The sequence below is a fragment of the Pocillopora verrucosa genome, chromosome 6 (assembly GCF_036669915.1).
Source record: "Pocillopora verrucosa isolate sample1 chromosome 6, ASM3666991v2, whole genome shotgun sequence".
NCBI lineage: Eukaryota > Metazoa > Cnidaria > Anthozoa > Scleractinia > Pocilloporidae > Pocillopora > Pocillopora verrucosa.
This window is the reverse complement of record NC_089317.1, coordinates 23,390,429-23,406,725: the sequence shown is the minus strand read 5'-3', so window position 1 is coordinate 23,406,725 and position 16,297 is coordinate 23,390,429. Positions and strand designations below refer to the sequence as shown.

The window sequence follows — 16,297 nt, the reverse complement described above, 5'->3', positions numbered from 1 at the left end:
GACACTATTTCGTAGATTGGTCTATATTAAAAGATTAGACGTCATGAGAAATCATAATTATGGCTAGTACGGCTCATGTTTTCTTACGTAAAAAGCTTTATTTTGAAAAAAAGTATTACATGGATGATTTCCACAGAGAATTAATAACCTTGAAAACAATAAACTCTGATAAGAACATATCTCAAATTCTTATCCTAGTTCCTAATTCTTCTAGTTCTCCTTGGTTGGTTGGTTCATTTTATCGTGTGGTTCGCCAACGGATGGAAAACTAAATGGAGGTTACTTGTGGAATAAAAGGAGCTCAATACTGCAGGAACATGTTCATGGTCGTTCGTTCATTAAAGCAATAAGGAAAAGAAAAAGACGCAAGGAAAGGATAAGTGAAAAGTTCCTGTTTAAATCTCCAAGTTATGCATAACCCTTTATCAAGGTCACAGTTTTCATTATTCTACAAGAAGCGTCAGCAAATAAAAAAACCTAACGGCTAACATCATAATTACACTAAGATATCACACTTGCACTACACAATTTTTCACCCTTCAGCCCAATCATGTCTTAGCAGATAGTCATATTAACCTTATTTTAAGCTTGGAGAATTAAAACAATTGTAAATGAACTAATGTAACCGGTGCAATTATAGGCATAGGCATCGGAAAAAAGCCAACTCGAGATTTTCAATCGGGAAAAGAGCAGTTTTCCGCGATGATAAAATGGGGTGGTGGGGGGGGGGGTGGGGTCATAAAATGAATAAACACCTTTCTGGTTCGCTGGTTTGTCGGCTAATCTTGTTCTTCGCTGAGAAATTGTCCTCAAAACTTCACACTTGCCTTAGAGGCTTCACTTTTCGGCTGAATATTCGGGGTTTTTTTTTATAATCTCTCTGACACAAACATTATAGGCCGACATACCAGCCGCCTGAGGAGCTGGGAAAGTCCGGGAAGCAATGAGTTTGTTTCCTCTTGATTCTCAATGTTCCCATCGGCTTAGTATCGAAGAATAAAGGGTGTCAGGGAGACAAAATTATTATATGAGGAGCGAAATCATGCACGCATTTTGATTTGTTCTTTCTTAACTGTTGAAGGACAGACGTCACGATCAAAAACTGTTTTTCCGCGTTGCCGTGCCTCTGCTCAAAATGTGGTAAAAACAAAAGATGGCATACGAGCCTACAGCTCAGCCGAGTATTTCCCTTTTTGTCTTAACGTCGTCTATTACTAAACAGGCTCACAGACACACACAAACATAGAATCTATTTGCTACATTCATTGCAGCAACAATCACAACAACAATCACAACAACAATCACAACAACATGCCCTTTTACAATAGAAAATGGCCAGGCAGCAAAACCATAGCCGACTTGAGGGCATCAATCTTTGCCAAAAACTTTTTTCTCTGGTGACTTTATAATTGACCGCACCATCATTATTAACAATGAATCGCACGTTTGCATCACGGACTAATTTCCAATTGCGTTCCAAGACTTCTACGGCTTCTGCAGATGGCTGCCACAATTTTCCAAAACGCATGCGCGTTTCAAGTAGCAAGGTTCCCTCTGGGTAGTCTACCGAAGTAGGTATTGCGTCTGTGCCTAAAGTGGTTTCCAAAGGATAAAATTATTATTTCATGAAATTATTGGGTACGGCTGACCCTCGATATCAGCCACCTCTGTGACAGAGGGAAGTGGTCGTTGTGGAGTGGAGGCTGTGAAAGGCAGGGAAAGGTTCAAAAGGGGAAAACATTTGTGTTATTTAAAATGTTCATTATACAATAAAAATAGCGAACATGATCAAAATATATCAATCAGAAGGAAATTTCAGAAGAAAACCCTAAAATAACCAAAACGAGTAACGCACCAAAAAAATTGCTATAGAGCTTTTGTTTTTGTTAATTGCAAAGATGTTATCCTCTCATAATGGAGTTTTTTTGCCAAGTCTGAGTGTTTACTCGCGTTTTCTTGAATTTAAGTACTCTTTTGAATGGCCATGTAAACTGTTAGTATAATTGTGCTGGCCTTGTTCATAGGGTTCGATAACGCTATCCGCTAGATAAATTGCCATCCGGTGGATGGCGCAATGATTTTGTCTATCCGTTGGATGCTGATTTATCCGTTGGATAGCGTTATCCGCACTTTAAACAACCGGGCCTAGTGATTATAGAGATACGCGCGCTCTGATTGGTCGAAGATTGCGTCATATCTTGCCATGATCACGTCGAGCGAGGTGTTTATATCTGTGGCGCAGAAGAAAAACAAGAACATTTACGGTGTTGTACACGGTTTTCATGGGGCCATGCTTACGCTTGTTCCAGTAAATTCGATAATAGGATTGCATAAAACAAATAATCATTGGTTACCTCCATAACGTTTGTACCTCTCCTTATTACCTGAATTAAACTCAAGATCCAGTTCGTCATTCTCCACACATAGATCAAGGGAGCATGCTCTTATAATCTGTCAGGGAAAATGAGATAACATAGAATATTTTAAGAATAAGCTCCTTTCTTTATTTTCTTGAACTTTGCCTTATGTAAGTAGACTTGAAATAATAACATCACAATCAGCCACAAATTCTAATTGGTAAACTATGCTTGTACAGTCCTTGTTTAATGTACCAAACGACAACGCCACTTTTTATGAATTGTTATAACGGCCCCCTCGGTGGATTGTAGTTTACGTCTGGATTTGTCGGTCAGCGGTTCCAGTATTGTCGTCAGGTACTTGGACAGTTGGTATGTCGGAGAACCACAGAGGGAACCAATAAAACGCATCATGAAACCAGCTTTGTGTAGTTTCGGCAGACCGCAAAGTTTCGGTGGTTGTGGTACTGAGCACCTCAATCGGTAGCGTCGGGTGTCGATGACGTTTGTCTTCTTGATTATCAGTAATGTGCTATTAAGTTTGCGTTGAAGTGCAGGTGTCGGGTCACGTTTAAATTGAGTTCTTCGTAGGTTTGTTTGTCGTAAACTAGTGCGTCCATTTTGTCGTGGTAGTCAGGCTTGTCCTTGACAACAGTAACTGAGGACTCCATTTTGTCGTGGTAGCCAGTCTTGTCCATGACAACAGTAACCGAGGACTTCATTAACGCCACTAAAACTGTACATATACCTGACGACTACAAGCTAGTGTCATTTGAAATGCAATCGCTTTTTACAATTATTCCACTTCAATTGGCACTACAATGTACCTAGACTGCAATCCTACAACCTAACGACCCTCTACCGACCCTTTACCGTTACCGACAGAGGACATTATAGACTCCCAGTACAACGGTAAACACTACAAACAGTTACACAGTACAGCTATGGGGTCTCCAATTCTGTTTTTGTAGTAGAAATTGTGATTCAGAACATCGAGGACAGCACCCTTTCGACTTGCCGACAAAAGATACCGCTTTGGTTATGCTACGTTGGCGTTACATTCACCGCCGTACGACACGACGAAATCGACCCATTTCACTACCACCTTAACGAACGAAACATTGACATACAGTTCACCAGAGAGGTCTAGGAAAATGATAAACTGCCTTTTCTAGACTGCCTGGTCTATCAGAACTCTTACGCGACGAGCACCGAACTAGTATGCAACGCGACAGACAGCTTATCTGACTAGAACAAGTACCTCGACCGTGTTTTTTGCAAGTACTACTACAACAAAGACTTCATCCGACGAAACACTCACCGACCTACTACTACTACTACCGAAGCTAACGACAACGCAACTCCTACTACTACAGCGACCATACCGTACGTAAAGGGCATATCTGAGAACATCTCGCGCATCCAACAACCCTTCAATATCCGTGTCGCTCACACACCCATTACCACACTACGTCAATTACTGACTAACGTCAAAGACAAAGACGAAACGAGGAACAGACAAGAAGCAGTTTATAAGATCAATCGCCCGACTGCCACGCCTCCTACATCGGTGAAACTGGCAGAAACCTCACAACTAGACTGACTGAACACAAACGAGCGACGACGAAAGGCGATGTCAATAATTACATTGCTGAACATCACCGACTTACGAACCACACTATTGACTTACGACTGACTTCGGAAAGTTGGTTTACCAACTTAAAACAGACTCTTCTCAACAGGTGTCATCCAGTACTGGCACCATACAAACGACTCATTCACGACATTAACACCACAAACGAACCGAACAGAACGAACTTCACTTAAGGATCAAGACCAACCAATCACGACCGACCTACGCCACTTGCGTCTTACAGCGAATAAATTCACGGCAAAACTGACCAATCAGTTCATGCAAACCGGACTTAGAACATTCGACTGACAACAACTATTTACTTGACTTTGATGATGACTTCCGCTCAGGTTGTCGAAACGTCAGTCACCACTACCGACAACAGTCCTTCTCAGGACTACACTCGCCCAGACGATCAAACTACACTATTACAATAAAGAAAATGATAGAAATGATAATGATACCAATAGTAAAACCTTGGTTATGTTAATACATTATTATGAAAATAAAAAGTAAAATAAAATACATCTGGTATTTCTAGGATGTGGGTCACTCACTACCACAGTACTAATGCATGCACCACTAGAGTCTTTCACTTCCAGTAACCAAATATGGCGGTGGAAAAGTCGTTGAAAGGAGCTGTCTGCCCGATGTTACAACTAGAAAATAAATTTCATAGCCAAATCTCCAGATACTAGCATATGGCTTTGTTCCTCGGTAAAATGTCAGAATACTTGTTCGCGTATTTTACCAGTGACTTTCATCCCCCTTGACAAAACATAGCAGATTTCAAATGTGGAAATAAACATAAGCCATACCTCGTTTGGTGTTGGTGTCGGTTTTGGTTTTGGCACATGCTGGAACTTCTGTTCTTTCTTACTAGGGTCGAGGTAGTGCTTAAGTGCCTCCTCGTGGATTTCTCTGTGCGCTTTATTCCAAGAAAAAATGAAGCTTTTTCTTCCATCGAGATACTCTTCATCAAACTGTGACGCCACTTTCCTTCGTGCCCAGCGTGAGATAACAACCTGTTCTTCCTCGTCTTCATCTCTGTATTCATTATCGCCACCAATTATGATCAAGACTTTGTCTCCTTAAAGTACAAGACACACTGTTACACCTAACACCTCTAAACAAATAATACTGATTCTGCCCGAAAGAGCTTTTCACAAATAAAAATGTGACGTTCCTGTTTCTCTCGAGCCCAGCGTGAAATAAAAACTTTTTCTTTTTCTTTTTCATTATCGAAGTTATCCTTTTCTTCAAAGACGATCAATACTCTGTCTCCTTGAATTAAAAGACACGGCACTACACATTACATCTTTGCACAGCTTCATTTGATTATCGTTTTGATTGCTTTGTTGACAAGTTGTTCGTTTCTCATCTTTGTTATTATTCTCATCTTTATTATGTGTTCCTTCATTGTAGTTAGATGGCTTAGCATAATCATGTTATTTTAAGTAATTAAGTGTTACTGGGTTTAAATTGTCAATTGTTGACAATTTAAAATGAGATTTGGAGGCTGCACGGTTACCTCCACAACGAATTGAAACATTTTAAACAAGTGAAATATTATTTAAAAACTAGCTTGACGGGTGGTTTAGAGGGAGAGTGACCGCACTAAACTAGGCTTCACCTTTACAGAAACGAATGTTTAAGCACGACATATTATTTTCTTGGTCACAAAGAACACTTTAATGGTTTTTTTCCGGTTGTTTTCTTGTTAAACCATCGAATTAGATATTTATATCATGCTCGAAAAATAAAGAGTGAAATATAGACATGAGTATTACAAATCATAATAGAAAGTTCGTTATGTTTGGCTTCAACTGAACTCATTTCAGTCAATGAAAATATTTCTGATTGGGAAAACGAACATAACTGACGTTCCTCGCAAGAATAATACGACATGACAGGTCAAAGGCTCGCAGTAAAATTAAAATTGTTGTAATTTGGAGCACTTTTAACATGGTTAATTCAGCTTAATAGGCCACGCATTTAGAATGTCTCTGTAAGTTTTTAATAAACATGGATTTCGAGAATATTTTTAACGACGAACTGGATAATGAGCCGTTATCAGATCTCCTACATATAGGTATTAAGCATTTTACTCTCATTACTAACATCCAGTAACAACAGATCCACTTTTACTCTTCTCTCCTTTCCCCCGTAGCCAGCAGGATAAGACGAGAGTATGGAACTACATGCCTTTGATATCTAAACTTCCACTTGAACCCGATGTCTCACGTTCATTATCCACTTTTACAAGAAATCTCTAAAACAATTCAACCCAAGCAAACATCGACAAGTTGGCAAAACATCAATGTTTACAGTCGACCTACCAGTTGCTTGCAGCAAAGCTCTGTAGATCTTCGTGTAGCCAATACCAGCGTTGTCCTCGTTGATAGAGAGACGGGATTCATGTGCATGGACAACAAGGACGGCATAATCCATTTGTAGCTGAGGAACGGTTTTTTTATACACATCCGACATTTCAGAAAGGCGAAAATTTAGCTTATCCACCAATATTCTAAGGTTAAGATCGTCTGCCATTTTGAGCAACAAGGTTTCTACTGAGTCCAAACGATATGTGTTATCACAGTTAAAAAGATGAAACTTCATTACCCTCACTGGACTCGCCATTTTTGTCGGTTCTACCAAAGAACTTTCAATGGATACGAATCGATTACTGCAGTATGGCGACCATTTGGCTTTGTGTAAAGTCCACTCGTCTTTCTCGGAAATTCAATTCGTCACGCAATACTATCACTGCACTTAAAAATTACTTCCGGTTTTTTTTAGAACTTAACCTACATTTCAATGTTGCTCCCTTTTTTTCGTCTCTGGTAAAGCGAGCTAATTTCAGAAATGGCTGATTTGCTGGTGGCCGGACCCTGAGGCTCCAGTCCAGAATATGCCTGCGTAGTTTTCATCTCCAAAAAAAGTTTTAAAGTAAACATTTCTTCTGAAACTAACTCCCAGAAAATAATATTCCAAGAAGACTCGATATATTTTATAGATTGGTCCACATTAAAAGATTAGACGTCAAAGAGTGAAAGAAACTGACGAATGGTAAATTTCTTATTTATAGCATGCAGTCAAGGGGCTTGAGAAATAATTCTCAAGAATTATGCACGAGTAAACCAATTTACTTTTGTTTTGTGGTGCAAAGGAAAAGTTGGAGACAGAGCAAAGCTAAAGGCTAATGTTTGATTTGCTTTGTTCAAGCCATAAAAAACTGCTCCTGGTACAGGCAAGGAAAGCTCTCAGAACTAATACTGTTATAGAAAAAAATAACAATCATAATAATGATGAATTTGTCTTTATTCGACTTCTGGATCTTTAAGACCATGCATTCATCATGTATCCGCAAGAACTTCTGTTTAAATAAAAAAGCAAACAGCAAACAAACAAAAAACAGAAAAAGAGCAAAAGAAACAGAATGAAATCATGTCAAACCCTACGTGCCGTTACACTTACACTTGATGAGCTAGAGCGGAGAGCTTTCTCGAACCCCATTCTAACATATCGAATGTGGAATATTACAGGGTAGTTTAGTATTATCAACAGATGCTGAGTTGATAACATAAATTGGCCACCGTCATTTTCAAAGCTGACGTTTTTGTGCGTAAGCCAATCGCTCTCGGACGAAGAGCTAAAGCTCGAAACGTCGGCTCGGAAACTCTCCACGGTGGCAAATGAACGTCATCAACGCAGTTGATATATAATTATACTAAATTACCCCGATATACTCTCCCATCGACGCAATACCACAGTTTCTTTAGAAACTTAACCCTTTATTCGAATGTGGATTATTGTCTGGTTGAATTCTCAGTTGTTATTCACCTGTCTTTGTTTATCAAAGCTGCAGCCACGAGTCGCGATTCTCATTACTCAGAGGGCGTTGTGCTCCTGGAGACACGTCTGTTTCACGGCGAGATTTCATACAAAAAGTGCCACATTGTAGAACAACAAGATGTATAGAAGCCTTCTGATATACTGGTTTCGAACGTGAAAGCAAAAAAGTCAACCGGACGTTTTTCAGGGCAGTTTAAGAGTACAGGCAACGATGGGATCAGCTACAAAATTACCTCCACACCTTCTTGGTGGCGCAGATGTTTTGATTGCTTTAGGATGTGTTGTTCTTGTGGTTGTTGTAATGAAAATTAATAATGACTTTGCGGTAAGACAGGATATCTCAAATCAAGAAATCTGCCTGTTTTCGCCACCCACTGTCACTTAATAGCAAACCTTTGCAAGAGCTAATTCAGATTCCCTATATATCAGTTCCCCAAAAAACTGGACTTTCACCGATAGTTATTTGTCAGTAATCACTGAATCAATATTTACGATTTCAATAGCTGTGGTACTTCCGAACCCGGGCTTCGGAGAACTTGGCTGCGTTCATGCGTTCCATGAGACACAAGAAAAAGAAATGCGCAAATGAAGCTTGTTAATGCAATAATTTTCAATCAACTCGTCAAAACTGTGTCACTTGAAAAGTCACTGCAAATTTTTCTAACCTACTTAGAGAAAACTGTCAGGCGTGTGAAGAGCGATAATAATATTTATACTGTTTTAACCGGGTACAACCTTCAGGTTTTCGATACTCCAACCCTTCTTCGTCAAGGTGGACATCACCTTTGTGAAAAACTTACGTTTTCTTTTCTGACACTCTCCCTGCGATGAAGAACTTGGTCAAATGTAAACATCAATCTTTGGTCTTATTGGATGGTTCCACAGTTATATTAAATAAACAATCCATTTATCAGACACTTTTCCATGAACCTTTCCTTGCACACGATGCAATGGAGGATGTTAGAGCTCTAAGAAGAATAGTCTTTGATTCCCGTTCGAATATTTCAGAGGACATGTTGATAGAAAACATGTCAACAACACAGTACGCAGAAAACGACATGAAATACCTTGATCGTCGCTACTAACTCCTGCAGACGTTCCGAGGAACTCTTTATCATCCAACAAACGCGGAATTTCCCATCAAGCAACAGATTGCTGAAAAAATAGCCGGAAGTGGCATTTCATATCGAGATCTTCAGAATGTTTCCGAGAAGTTCGGAGCAAAAGGGCTTGTTGGCGTATTGTCTCTGCCTCCATCTTCAACAACTAGCAAAGCCCCGCGAGTGAAAAAAACAACTCCCATTTTAGCCAAGGTCGTTGAACACTTCAAAGCAGCGGGGGAAACTACAAGTTAAGAATAAGTCTCCGTAAGAATCAAACAACTTGGGAAATGGAAATTTTCAGTTCCCCTAGGCACTCAGGGGGGATGCACAAAAATGCCCTTTTTAAAGGTTGCAGCACTCTTGTTTCCATGGTAACAACGGCTGCTTGTTCGAGGCCTGGGGCCTCATTTTCATAAAAAATGAGCGATTGAGCGATCCAAATTCCCCTGAAGAGACACTGTTATATTTATAAGTCATTTAAAACATGTCGAAGTCGGCTGATCTACACGAAACTATCCTCGAACCGGTCATTTGTCATAAACATGTACGTTTTCACAATGGCGTGACGTTGTATTTCTCCTTGAGGTTTCCATCTGTCGCCCCAAAGAAGACGAGAAATGGACATTTTTTGATATATCAGCAGATTTCCGCGAATTCTAAGTAAAAACAACCAAAAAAAAAAAGAAGAAAACCTTGATTGAACGCTCGTAAACACTGAGAATCTGAGAGCAGAAATCGCATCTTGTCAGCGGCACTCGCCATAATAGCAATTTGTACGGCTCGCAAGAAAATCATCACAAAGTGGAGATTTTGAATTACTCAGTATCCCTGCAGTACAGCAAATGGAACAGGGATTTCATCACAATCAATTTCCAAAAACTTAGCTTTCATCATATCTTATGCAAATTTTATACTCTCAAATTCTCAGTGTTTACGAATGATGTCACTATGTATTGTAGAAGTGCCAATTTGTAATGTTGTATTTAGCTTGAGATAGAGAAATAAACATTTCACTCTTTTTTGCAAAGTTTTTTTTTTATGAAAATGAGGCCCCAGTCCTCGAACAAGCAGTCGTTGTTACCATGGCAACAAGAGTGCTGCGACCTTTAAAAAGGGCATTTTTGTGCATCCCCCCTGAGTGCCTAACTGCATGCAAAATTTGAAAGGGGGTTGAAAATTTTCATTTCCCAAGATGTTTGATTCTTACAGACTTGTTCTTAAAATGCATTTCCATAAGTATTACAACACTTAGGTATACTTTTCGCCGTAATAGGGAAAAGTAAGCCCCTACTTCTCGACTAATTTTCGACTAGCACGTTCCAAGAAAGCGAAACGTGAGCGTGCGCAGTACCATAACTTGAAGAATTTCTATTTTGATCAAGTCACGAGAAACAAGGGTTTGGAGTGATCCAAAAACGCATATTGGGCACGTTCCAGACGGTGAAATTTTTTTAAAATTGGCACATGGATAGGATTTACTTTTTATACGCTCTCAGAAAAAAATCATCAAATTTTATACACACATTAATGTAATACGCGTCAAAACGAAAATTGTGAATTTCTCGAAAATTATGTACAGATTTTCTTGTAGCTTTATCAGTTGAAACGCCCTGGATGTTTACTCTGTTTCCCCAAAAACAAAGAAAATTCACCGCGTAGAAACCTAAAACACCGTCTAGAAGTCAGGTAGGTCAAAAAAACAGTTAAGCATTTTTTTCAGTAGTTGCCGTAGCAACAACATTTAGGCTCTGAAAGAGTCTTCCATACATAGTCTAAGGCTGTAGGTTTTTATTCATGACCTTCTACCGAGTGCTACGTGATAAATGTTTGCCAAAGGAGAAATTATTTATGCATATGTAATATCCAAAGCCTTGTAAAATACTACATAGAGCCACCTTCAATTCATAATTGTGCCAGCATGAAAATACTTTATTATGATGCAAAGCTTTTATTGGCAGATGCTTGTGAAACAGCATTAGTAGCTTGCACAGCAAGTGCTCAAAGTACCAGAGTGTTGCTCCAGCCACAACTTGCGAGTATCCCCTTTTTACTCAAGCCTCTGCGGATAGATATATTGACTTTTTTCTCAAACATTGAGGTCACCTTATTATTTAGTTTAAATACATGCTAAAGATACTCATAAAAACTATTTATTAAATGTTGCTCAAAAGACCATGAAACTCATCCTCTCTTGATGTTGGTGTCATGTGAATAATAGCTACATAAGCATTGGTACTTGAAAGATATAGTTACTTATCATCCGTTTCACAATTCTTTGAAGAGGACTTTTATGTCTACTCGGCTTTGTGCGATTCTATGGTGGCTCTGAGCCTAATCGATAGAACTTGTCTAAAAAAATGTTCGTAAAACTGCATCTGAATCCGCTAATCATTATTCGAAAAGAAAAACTAAAAAGAGGGCCGCTTCTAGTCATTGGTGCTTAAAACACTTTAATGGTTGTTTGTAAAAAATAGTTCCGTTGCTATCGTTACTTAATACGACTTTTCATTTCGAACTTTTTGCAGACCAAAGACTTTGTGAAGTTTTTCAATTCATCCGAATTGTACATCCAATCCTTTTAACATTACTTACAAAGTAACTAGCGTTCTCTCACTATGTGAAAGAAAGATAACCAGAATATTGCAAGTAATCCAATGTAACATTGCCTACTTACATATCTCCCTTGTGTTCAGTAAAATTATGTAGATAGTTTTTAACGCTCTAAGAAGCCAAACTCTTTACATCAACTTCACCAAACTATTTTTACCTTTTAAAGTTTTAGGATATGAAAATACAAACAGGCAAAACGACATGTTAATTGGTGTAAGCTTATCTTCCGAACATCAGCTCATTAGGTTCATAATTGAACCTACTACCTCTTAAAAAATCTATATATTTTATCGGATATACTTAACTTTCCAGTGATAAAATTGTATCTTAATTGCCCCTCCTTGTTGCGAACAACCAACAAACGAACTTTTGGGCACCCTTCACACGCACTTTTTAAATCGTCAACAATCGTAAGAGGTATTTCAAAACTTTCATGATGAAAATCTACATGCCTGTCTTCAAAAGACACGTTCCCGTTAAGGATAAGTGTGCTCAGCATTAAAGTTTCATTGTCAAGAATCTTTACCACCTCTACGTCCGGGCCTTCGGCGCTCTTTATTTCAACGATATATCTCAAGTAACCAGAAGTGTCTGTAAAGACTTTAACGAAGGCCTGCGGAATGGTCTCATATTTCTGTAAGAGATTTGCACAAATGAAATCTACGTCTTTGTAATCATGAATCTGTTTTAAAGGATCTAAGCGAGATTGGGAAATCTCTCCGGAACGAAGCTCACACTCTAGAATAACAGTTTCTTGATGGGCTTGTTCTGTGGTGGCAGGGTAATTTGCCGTTGCTCCTAGTGGCTGCTGTGTTTGAACTTGTCTGTTGGTTTCACGTTGCAATTCCTGATTTGGACCTCTTCGCGTTACATCTGAAGTCGTCAAAAGCTTAGCCAATACCTCTAGTTTTACATTTATTTTTCCACCTCTCAACCAGCCAGTGACGATCTTTGTTTCTGTTTCATTTACGAAGTCTTTCACGACTTTCTCGACCCTTACTTCGTCTTCTTTGCACAGGTACGAAGAGCCGCAAATTAATACGAGAAAATGAGCATCTGGACAGAAAAAAAAACACCGCAGAAGTTACCTCAACAAATAAACTGACAATTTTTTTTTCTATCACCTGAGTCAGTTGATAATGTAAATTGGCTACCGTTAAGTTTCAATGCTGACGTTTCAAGCGTTAGCCCCTCGTCAGAGCGAATGGAGGAATTGTGGGTGGTGTGTGTTTCTATGAAGAAAATGGAGCTACGTTATTGGTGGGAACATAGTGACGAGAAAAACATGAATAAATTAGTTGAACAAAAGCGTTCGTTGAGATCGTCCGGATTAAGAGTGTCGATTTGAGAGATAAAATTTTGTTACAACCAACACGCACTTGAGTGCGTTGACATGTAAGACAAATTATTGAAAAATTGGTTAAGAAATCAATGATGTTTACATCGATGAAGCATAGCATATTAAATTTTCCTTTCACCAAGACTTACGCATCCATTTCACCTCATACAAACCTTTATAAAATAAAACGGTTGTAACACAACACCTCCATATGCTGCGAGACGAGGGTGACGTTTACATATTCAAATGTCTATATGTAATTGCGTACTTACAAAAGTCATACATCGCTTTTTTTTTTTGTAATGGCATGTTACCTTCCACTGACGAAAAATCAAAATCGTCCGTCCTCTTTAAGAGAAACTTGGTCGCCTGTGAGTTAGATTGATATGTTGGCGAACAGCGAAGATTTTGATTGAACTTCGGAAATAGAAAACTACTTTAGGAAATAATTTGAAGGCCCGGGAAAACAGATATCCCTTTCCCCCCATAGCTGAAAATCGACCTATCCTGGTCAGCGTCCTGTTTTCCCCTCTCAGCGCATTCAGAGAGCTTAACTTCAATCTTCCCTACAAATATGTGCACCGGGATTGCACACCAAGGTTCCATCGCATGCATTAAAATCATGGATGATGACGAATATCGTACAAAGGATTGATGGAGGTCTTAAACTAAAGATAGCAATAAAAAAATCAGCAACCATTACTGAATCTTAGAATAAAGATAATATGGCATACAATCTAAAGCTTCTCAATGTACTGAGGTTAACCTTTGTCTAACTTACTCTGTTGGTGCACAAAATTGCTCGGGTTTGTCTACTTTGGATTACACTTCTTAAAAGAAGTTGTCGAATCTTACCAACATGATTTACCACTGTTTCGAGAAGTTGTTGGTAATCCCTGCTTTCTTCTGGTTGATGTTCATGACCAGATTCTATTCGATCAGCATCGATCACCAACGCGCAAAACCTGAGACGATTTTCCTTCAAATAGTCCTTCACTTTAGGGACTGATTGAAGGTTTTTCATGGGTGGAGATTCTGAAAGGTTTAGCTTACGAGCAGTATCTTGAAAAGTTTTCTCAACTTCCTTCATGGAGTGTTCTGTCAAAGAAACACCAAGGACTGCTAGGTCTAAAAAAATAAAAGAAAATCTCCAGTTTCTAAATTTATGCCATGCGGGACTAAAACATGAACTTTTGACATTGCAAATCTGATCATATTCATTCAAAACTAAATAATTAAAAAGTGTCAACACCAGACTACTAATACTTTCTGTTAGTCATACTTTTAGATTTAATTGCTGACGAACACGTATTTTTCTAAACTTTGGGTCTTTCATCACCTGACGAAAGATTTTTCTCAGGTGTGGTTCCTTGACTGTTGCAACATGTTGACCTTCTTCCACTGGTCGTTTCAAAATCATGAGCAGTGAAACCTTCTCGTCTTCCTCCACTTATGTCCTCGAGCCTTTGTTCAGTCAAACGCTGGTCTCCAGGTAAGGGACTTCTCGCACTCGATGACAGTTCTGACTCGTCTTTCAGTTGTGCATTTTTCACTTCAAGGACCGTTATGGAACTTTGTTCTTCGGGACGGTGCACTGTTTCTATATCCTTTACTTGTGGTGGTGTTGGGGATTTGGAACTCTGTCTTTCCTTCGGTGGCTGATAATGGAACGTCTCTCCTTTCATGTCTGGATTTAAGTGATGCCGCAGTGCAGCCTCGTGAACCGCTCGGTGTTCTTTGTTCCAAGAAAAGATGAAACTTTTTCTGCCATCTATGTTCTCTTCGCTGAACTGCGAGGAAACCTTTCTCTTTGCCCATCGTGAAATAAAGTGTCGATCCTCCTCGCCATCCTCCTCATAACTGTCATCACCGCCGATAACGATGATAACATTTCCACCTGTGGAAACATGAAACGGTATATCTTAGTGATTATGTTATGAACTACTAAAACTAGAAATGTTTGGGAACTACTAAAATTAGGAGTTTTCTGGCTAAATGTTTGGATATTTTTTAGGCCCGTCAAATTAGCTTGAAATCCAATGTTAATGGATTGATGGGGTAGAATGGCTCGAAAAGCACGTGAATTCAGACCTACTACAATGGTCAAGGACACATCACTCAAAGGGTAAAAATAAATGCGTGGTCTTGCATCACATAACAAACCAAGGCTCACAAGACCCGCATGGGGATTTCAAGATAATCTAACGAGCCTAAACAGTTCCAAAGCCAGAATATTCCTTATTTTTGTAGTTCCCAAACAATTATGAAAAATGACCTGAAACATTACCGTACAAAACCAGTCTTTTTCTAACCTTTCTGTTCTATATATTTATTACATTACCGCCGACATAACTTAATACAAGTTAGAAGCCGAATAAACATTTTAGCCTTATGGGTTTTTTCCGCGCAGAGTCACGGTACACGTCAAAATTTTAATGACCGTGCCTGTTTTTAGGCCACTGACATGCCTTGATCGGTATTCGATAGATAGCTTTAGCTTACTAATAGCCAGCTTGAACGAGAGGCCTGGCATCTCGAAATTAAACTTAGGAAATTATAAGATAATGAAATTCCTGATATCAACTATTATATGGCTAATCATAAACGAGGTTGGAAGTTGGAAGTTGGAAGTTGAGTCACAGTTTCCTTCAGCACTAACAATGTCTTTCATCAGGGTTGAGCTTCTCGTTAAAGGTTAACGTGTAACGCCAGTAACAATTGGCTAGGTAAATAATTTGTAGCGGCTTCCCCTTTCTCCATCTGTAGGACGAGAAACAGGCCTTGATCAAACCGGAAGACACAAATTATGTAAAGTTAGTTTCACTTTCAATCTGTTGGTGGTGGAACTTTGTAGGTGAAAAATTTATAAAATATCTTGTGAATAAAGTATAATGAAACAGCATTTAATTACTTATACTCCAGCAACTTTAAGTGAGAGGAAATCTACAGAGTGAAAGTGCTTCCTCTTCTTACCCGCTCGATGTAGTAAAGCTTTGTATATCTTGGCGTAACCGATTCCAGCGTTGTCCTCGTTGATTGAGAGCCGAGATTCGTGTGCATGGACAACAAAAAAGGCCATATCCATCGCCAGAGTTGAAATTCTTTCAACCATTTCTGACATTTTCGCAAGTTTAAATGAGTGCTTCATCACATTCAGATGATGGCGATCAAGTTCTGCGACTTTATTCAGTAAGTCCTCGACAGGTCCCAACTTGTACGTGTTATCACAATTGAACAGATGGACGTGCAACATCTTTGCCGTTAGCAAAGGAAATCTTTATGCTCTTTCTTTTGCTCTAAACGTGGTTATTATTGAAAACGTAGCAGGCTGCAATGCCCCGTATTCGTCGAAGGTCAAGAACGACTGCGCATTATTTCCGAGAAAGCATTATTTCCGAGA

General features: G+C 39.1%; 2 protein-coding genes across 2 annotated transcripts; both read right to left on the bottom strand.

Moving 5' to 3' along the window:
• Positions 1–133: 133 nt before the first annotated feature.
• Positions 134–6,697, bottom strand: LOC131779855 (uncharacterized). The gene is made up of 4 exons (XM_066168654.1): positions 6,330–6,697; positions 4,809–5,080; positions 2,385–2,451; positions 134–1,590 (listed from the first exon to the last, which is right to left on the bottom strand). Exons 1-4 carry the CDS (start codon positions 6,628–6,630, stop codon positions 1,250–1,252), a joined length of 981 nt encoding a protein of 326 aa, XP_066024751.1. The 5' UTR covers positions 6,631–6,697; the 3' UTR covers positions 134–1,249.
• A 4,385-nt stretch (positions 6,698–11,082) lies between these two features.
• LOC136281773 (uncharacterized) lies at positions 11,083–16,238 on the bottom strand. The gene is made up of 4 exons (XM_066168713.1): positions 15,871–16,238; positions 14,237–14,794; positions 13,753–14,025; positions 11,083–12,614 (listed from the first exon to the last, which is right to left on the bottom strand). Exons 1-4 carry the CDS (start codon positions 16,148–16,150, stop codon positions 11,821–11,823), a joined length of 1,905 nt encoding a protein of 634 aa, XP_066024810.1. The 5' UTR covers positions 16,151–16,238; the 3' UTR covers positions 11,083–11,820.
• Positions 16,239–16,297: the final 59 nt, after the last annotated feature.